General features: G+C 44.1%; 1 protein-coding gene across 2 annotated transcripts in view; it reads left to right on the top strand.

The window, feature by feature from the left end:
* The first annotated feature begins 572 nt into the window (after nucleotides 1-572).
* Nucleotides 573-6397, top strand: part of Rnf214 (ring finger protein 214) — a 48653-nt gene continuing 42828 nt past the window's right edge. The window contains exons 1-4 of one of the 2 annotated variants that reach the window (XM_004636474.2): nucleotides 573-594; nucleotides 1349-1464; nucleotides 4876-4921; nucleotides 6050-6109. In XM_004636474.2, coding sequence (XP_004636531.1) covers nucleotides 1355-1464; nucleotides 4876-4921; nucleotides 6050-6109 — 216 coding nt within the window. In that variant the 5' untranslated portion in view covers nucleotides 573-594; nucleotides 1349-1354. Of the gene's footprint in view, nucleotides 595-1348; nucleotides 1465-4875; nucleotides 5387-6049; nucleotides 6110-6397 lie in introns of both variants that reach the window. The other variant, XM_004636472.2, reaches the window with a different exon arrangement.

Here is a 6397-nt window from a genome sequence, read left to right as displayed (position 1 = left end):
GGGCCCGGCCTGGCAGGGGGACGGGGGCTAGCAGCGCGGTGCGGGGCTGCGGGGAGGCGGGGAGGCGCCTCCGGGCGGTCGGGGCGCGCGGCAGGTTTAGCTGTCCCCTGCGAGGGTGGCCGTGGCCACCCGGCGCCGCGTCCCCCATTGTCCCCTTCCCGTCCGCCCGCCGTTCTACCAGAGGACCCGCCGCCGCCTGCGTCGCCGCCGCGGTGCTGGCTGCTGCCGGGTTGCGGGCTTCCCTTGGGCACGCTCGAACCCCGGGCAGCTGTTGCTGGCCCCAACGGCCCCGCACCCCGCAGCCCGCAGCCCCGCACCGCAGCTGCGGAGTTGTGTGTATGACCCTTGTTCTGCGGTCGCGTTTGCCGGGCGCCGATGACCCTGACCGTGGGCTGTGTTGGAGGCGGAATGCTTGCGCTAGAGCAGCGATGATGATGGGGTCCATGTTGCCTAGGAGCGTTGTGTAGTCAGGGAAGCGGAGGCGCGGGGCTGTGACTCGGCTCGGCGCCGCCTGGTCCTTGGCCTTTATCAACCCCACGCGCCCCTTGGAGCTCAGGGATGCCCCTGCGATGCTCTCAGGATAAAAACAATAATGTAAACAGCCTGCGTTCGCTTCCCACCTCCAGGTCTTTTTTGTAACCATAAAAGGCCGTGAATTTGTCCTGCAGCGAAAAGGATGACCTTTTGATTTAAAAAAAAAACCAAAAAAATATTATCTTTCTAGGTTCCCTTACTTAAATTACCTGTTTTTGAGCTTCTCATTGTGGTGCAAGAGTAACCAAGTGTCATTCTTTTTTGCACCACAGCGGTGACTGCGAAGTTACTTTTCCCATATGTTGGGGGTGGGGCACACAACGAGGAAAAGGTACATAATTGGGGTTGCGCAGTGTTGTATCGCTTCTCTTGCAGCCGCCTCCATAAAAAAATTAATGGAGTCTGCTTTGAATAGGATGCCATAAAAAGGACTTTAAAACGTATTGTGTCTTTACTAGGCCAAAAAAATCATGTTTTTATAAATAGTACTCAAGGTAGATATGTCAACCATTTATTCTCCCAGGTTATGATCTATTTTAAATAACTATTTCTGCCAAAAGAAAAAACAGAAGGTTTGCTCAGTCTCCTAGACATATAAATATAGTGAGTCTTGAGGATTGGTACCACTGGGACCTATTGCATGCAGTCCTTCTTTAAATACCTTACTGTTGAATACTATTTTTTTTCTCCTGGAGCCCAAGTTTTTCTTTTTGTCTCGTAGAACAGTGCTGTTATGTGCATATTCTGAGGGGGAAAATATATTTGATTTAAATTCTTGAAACTTGCAGCCTGTATTTTGTTTCTGAATATGCAGAGCACGATGGCTGCGCCTGAGGTAGCTGGTGTTGTGGCCAATCCTCCCAGTCCTCCGGAATCCTCTTCTAGCTTATGTGCTTCCAAATCTGACGAAAGCCTCCCCGAAGGTCTAAGGTAATGCGTGGATTCTCTAGGGGAAGATTCATTTGGGGCGATAAGTCCTGGGTAAAGGGCTTTGGAAGTGGGGCTCTGTGAACTGATTTTTCCTCTTTGGGGGGCTGTGGCACTGCAGTAGATTAAAAAGGGTGCTAAATGTTCATTGAATAAATAGGATAGATTGAGATTAATTCATCAAAAATGCAAGTATTTCCTCACTCTGACCTGCATTGATTGTATATTTATATGCTGTACTCATTTACATAATACTTCGTTATAGAGACAGTTGAGGATATGTGCGGAGATATATCTGAGGATGTAGAAACCTGCAGACAGATATGTGCATCCATCTAGATAGGCTTGTTTTTTTTTTTTTTTTTTTTTTTAAATTTATTTATTTATTTATTTATTTATTTATTTTGTGTGTGTGGCCAGTTCAGCCCACCAGGGGGCGGGGCTGGCTGGCATGTGGTGCTGGGGATTGAACCCAGGTCCCTGTGCTTTTGCTTAGCTTAGCTTGTTCTAAGTAGGTGCTTTAGACCACTGAGCCATCTCACCAGCCCAAGATAGGCTTGTTAATATGGCCTGCCACTTAGATGTACAGTTTGCCTCCTAGCCAGACTTACTTTCTTTTTTTTTTTTGGTCTTTTTGAGACAGGGTCACTCTGTGCAGCTCAGGTTGGCCTTGAGCTCACTTTGTAGCCCAGATTCACAGCTATCCTCCTGCCTCAGCCCCATCCAAACTCTTGAGGGCAGGAACTTTACCCAACTTGACCTGTTACAACAGCCACTATATTGTTTTGTGTAATGTTGACCCAATTGATTGGAGTGCTTGGGACCTATATGGTCGGAAATACTAACAAACGTATTAACACATTTAACTCTAGAGGCTAATATTCCCGGTTACACATGAGGAAACTGCGATACAGAGAGGTTTGTAACTTGCCCAGGTTATCAAGCTATGTTGGACTCAGGGTTGCTTGAACCCAGGGTACTTAATCAATACTTGTTTGAAAGAAGAGTTATTTATTATTAGGGAATGTGTAGTGGGAGAAGGTGATATATAAACATAACCATAAACTTAGATTTTTTAGGCTTTTATTTTATAGTAAACCATGTGCTGCTAGTTATAATAATTGCAGCTGAGGGTTACTGAGTATTTGCTGTGTGCTGAGCACTCTACTGAAGTTCAGTAATCCTCAGGATAATCCTGTGGAAGTATAATTTCTATTTTACAGTGAAATAATTTGATAGACTCAAACAGCTAGCAAATGGTAGAGTTAGGACCCAAAGCCAAGCACTGTATATACCTAGCTTCATAATTAAGTTACCTCCCCCATGTTTCACTTGATTCTCAGCAGCGAAGGCATCAATTAGGGCCAGCTAGATAGCTCAGTGGACTAAGTGCCTCCTTTGGCAAGTGCAGGGACCAGGGTTTGATCCTTGGACCCGCATGCCACGTTGGCCTCAACCCCAGGGTGCACTAAGCCGGCAACGTGATGGTGCAAGTCTGTAATCCTAGTGCTGGGGAGGCTGAAAACTGAAGGATCACTATGAGTCTGAGCTATGTAGTGAGACCCTGTACCAAATACATAAAATGAAGTAAATAAGTTTTTAAAAAAGGAATCAATGAAGAGTATTACAAAATATTTCCATAGCACAAATATTCTTTCATTTGTTTTAATTTCAACAAATACTATTGAGGAAAGAAAGACACATGGCTTTAAAGCCACAGTTGGTAGTTCGGGATGTTCAACGGATCATTTGACAAATTTGAGACAGGGTGTCACTGTGTAGTTCATGCTGGCCTTGAGTTCACTGTGTAGTCCAGGTTGGCCTCAGATTTAGTCCATGTGATCCTCCTGCCTTAGCCTCCCAAATGCTTGGACTACAGGCATGCACCACCACACCTGGCTAAGACAGCAAGCAAAGGAATTTAGCATAGATTAAATTTCCTAGGTAAAAGACTGATAGCTGTGAATACTGAATGTCATTATGAATTGTTTTTAAAGATCTCTTTTAAAAGCAGTACAATGGGGCTGGCCAGATACCTCAGCAGATTAAAGGGCCTTTTTAGACAGATGTGGGGGCCGCTGAGGATTGAATCTTGGGCCTGCTGTGCCAGCCCCACCCCCGGGGCGGCTGAAACCTGAGGTGGTGCATATCTGTAATCCCAGTGCTTGGGAGGCTGAAAATAGGAAGATCATTATGAGCTCAATCTGTGTAGTGAGACCCTGTAGACCATGTACTAAATACATAAAAGAAAAAAAAAATAAAAAGGAGTACATTGAGCCCAAGATGAATGTGCACACCTATAATCCCAGTACTCTGAAACAATAAGACAGGAGAACCACAAGTTTAACTCCAGCCTGGTCAATTCAGCAAGACTGTCACAAAATAAAACTAAAAGGGCCATGAATGGGGCCGGGGAGATGGCTCAGTGGAATAAGCGCTTCCCTGGCAAGTGCAAGGGTCTGAGTTCAATCCTTGGTTCTGCCCACCTCCAAAAAAAAAAGGGCCATGAATGTAACTCAGTTGTCAAGGCTCTGGCTTCAGTCTCCAGTACTGACAACAACAATAACCACAGCAACAATCCCCAGAAACAATACACTGGCTGGACTGTGGCCTCGGGGAGGGTGTGCTCACTGTGTAGGAGGCCTTGGATTGGATCTCCAGCTCTGGCGGGGTGGAGGTTGGGAGCAATGCCTTATGTGTCTTATGTGTCTGTGACAAATGACAGTACCTGCTGATTGTAAATATAGGTAAATATAGGTATACTTGCTGTCTGTGATAAACTATTGAACATTTTAGTTTAGGATTCAAAATTGTACTCTAGACAATTTGAGGTGATGCTATGCTCTGGAAAACCATTAAAAGAACTGAAGTAGTTCTGATCAAAGCTCTGTTTATCAGTTTTGAAGAAAGGCTTACTTTGTGAAGTAAAAACACTATTTCAGAGTTAATATTTTTTATGAGAATATGTATAATTAGTATGCGTCACTACATATTATGACAAACACTAGGTTATTTTATGTGTTCCCCAAAGCTTATTTCAGTTGGCTCTCAGAATTTTTGTTATCTTCAGAATCATTTATGTTTGGTCATTTACTGTGGATTGACTCATAAGCCAGCTTCTCACCTCTAGACTAGACTACCTGTATGTGGAATAGAAACTAAGTTCTATTTCACTCTGGTAACTGAGAGGGTTTGTATAGTCTAGTTTTGTTTTTCAAGGTAATGTTGAGAGTACTGTGTTAATCATCTTTTTTTCTTCATTTATTTATTTTAAATTCATTTAATCATCTTTTAAGACCGGGAGAGACAAAAATGTTTTTTGTTTGGTGGTAGTGGTGGTTCTCAGAATCACACTCACCTTACCACTGGGTGACACCGCTAGCCCAGAAACTTTCTATCTTTTGTTTTCGATAGCCCCAAAGACCCTGCAGAGAAGCAGAAGAACTCGCCTCCGTCGAGTGTAAGTAGCCAAACGATAACCGAGGAGAATAACAGAAATGTGCATTTGGAACACCCAGAGCAGAATCCTGGTTCATCAGCAGGTGACACTTCAGCAGCGCACCAGGAGGTTTTAGGAGAAAACTTGATAGCCACAGCCCTTTGTCTTTCTGGCAGTGGGTCTCAGTCTGATTTGAAGGACTTGGCCAGCACAGCAGGAGAGGAGGGGGACACGAGCCTCCAGGAGAGCCTCCATCCAGTCACTCGGTCTCTTAAGGCAGGGTGCCATACCCAGCAGCTTGCCTCCGGGAATTGCTCTGAAGAGAAATCCCCACAAGCCTCCATCCCAAAGGAAGGTAGCAGGGACACAGGCTTGGATTTCCGACCTGTGGTGTCTCCAGCAAATGGGGTTGAAGGAGTCAGAGTGGATCAGGATGATGATCAGGATAGCTCTTCCCTGAAGCTTTCTCAGAACATTGCTGTACAGGTCAAGTATCAAGTTTCTACTACTAAAATGGAATTTGGGGGGGTTTCTTAAGGGTAGGAGACATTTCTTCATATTTGGTGGAGAACTACGCTTTATCAGTTTTGCCATGTTCATACAATGCCATGCAATTACTTCATTCTGGTGTTCCATAAATGTCAAAGCCAGTAGCTGGTGTCTAATCTTACGGCAAATAGGGACTTTATGACCTACATATAATTTCTTCGCTGAGTAATTGATGAATGCAGGTCATTAGCATTCATATTTCCATCTTTGTCCTTACAGGAGGAATCCTTAATTCTCTGACCTACATCTTAAGAAGTACAGTGTATCCTGCCTTCTAGTCACTGGTGTGCTCTGTCGTAGGAGGAAGTATGGGCACAATAGGTTGTAGGGGGCAAAATTCTCTTCTCAGATTTGAGGCTTTCTCTCAGACAAATGCTGGGTCTTGTTCAGGTTATTTTGTGGGATAAATGACTAATGCAATGTAGATATTTGTCCATTTATCAGAACTACATTGTTGCTATTTGCCATGAAGCTGATAAGAAACAAAAAGTTTGGTCTCAGTTAGTTGTGGCAGGTCTCCAGGTAAAAGCACTAGAATAATTCTTCATCTTTTAAAATGACTATGAACAGTTCTGGATGTACTTGTTTCTTCCTTTATAGACTGATTTTAAGAATGCAGATTCAGAGGTGAACACAGATCAAGACATTGAAAAGAATCTGGTAAGTATGTATCCTGTCGCTGTTAATGTGAAGCCATTAGAACAGAGCCACGAGACGTGCATAGTCTCAGTTGGAAACCAAGTTGCAGGTATCTCCTGGCAACTTGCACTTGACCATAGAAGCAAGAGTCTTGTTACCTCATACAACCAACTGTTATATTTTGTTAACAGCTTTTTTGGTTAGATCTTATTCTGAGCTAAGGACAGGAGGTCCTTAATCTAGTTCTCTTAAGCTTTCTTGAGTGATTCTAACTCCTCCTTGACTTACTAGTCCTGCATATATTTGAAG

This window comes from Octodon degus, unplaced genomic scaffold (genome assembly GCF_000260255.1).
Source record: "Octodon degus isolate 3935 unplaced genomic scaffold, OctDeg1.0 scaffold00080, whole genome shotgun sequence".
Classification (NCBI taxonomy): domain Eukaryota; kingdom Metazoa; phylum Chordata; class Mammalia; order Rodentia; family Octodontidae; genus Octodon; species Octodon degus.
The sequence above is the reverse complement of the archived record's forward strand: the minus strand, read 5'-3'. Positions and strand labels throughout refer to the sequence as shown.